We start from the raw sequence: 549 nt of genomic DNA, 5'->3' as shown, positions 1-549 counted from the left end.
CCTTGCAGCACACACCTCAGGGTCGTTCCTCGCGACGCCTGCACGAACTCCTCGTGGGGGTCGACTGCACACTCCAGCACCACCATCATGTACTCGCAGCTTGTGACCTGTGAGGGATGAACGGGTAGTATGGTTAAAAATGTTAAAGTCAGGTTTTATGTTAAAGTTAGGTTTGATTCATGTTTATGTGTTAAATGCAACTACAACTGTTTACTTAATCTAAGGTTGAAATCGAATTTAAGTTGAAATTAGAAAATTCAGCTTCAGTGAATGTGCACGATGTTAAGTACAGACCCAAATTAAGTAAAAATCCAGCTTCAGTTGAAGGTTGAATTCTAATTATATGCATGGTGAGTTCACAGCGATAACGCTGGTCGTTATTGCCCTATTATAACTGCTATTCATACCGGTGCCGTTAATGTCGGTGTAATGCTGCAATCCTCACCATTAATATTAGTGATTTTCAATACGTTCAAAGAGTAATGATAGCCCTTAATAAAGTAATTCTGCTAATAATATTTCTATCAACTTTTAGTTCCTGTCTTTGAT

At 39.0% G+C, this 549-nt stretch overlaps 1 protein-coding gene across 1 annotated transcript in view; it reads right to left on the bottom strand.

The window, feature by feature from the left end:
• LOC119591112 overlaps positions 1-549 on the bottom strand; it is a gene marked incomplete in the record, with an annotated part of 91,529 nt that overhangs the window by 13,366 nt on the left and 77,614 nt on the right. Inside the window, 1 exon segment of the mRNA XM_037939827.1 lies at positions 16-107. Within this exon segment, the coding sequence (XP_037795755.1) occupies positions 16-107 (92 nt within the window).

Source organism: Penaeus monodon, chromosome 28 (genome assembly GCF_015228065.2).
Source record: "Penaeus monodon isolate SGIC_2016 chromosome 28, NSTDA_Pmon_1, whole genome shotgun sequence".
Lineage (NCBI taxonomy): Eukaryota > Metazoa > Arthropoda > Malacostraca > Decapoda > Penaeidae > Penaeus > Penaeus monodon.
The sequence above is the reverse complement of the archived record's forward strand: the minus strand, read 5'-3'. Positions and strand labels throughout refer to the sequence as shown.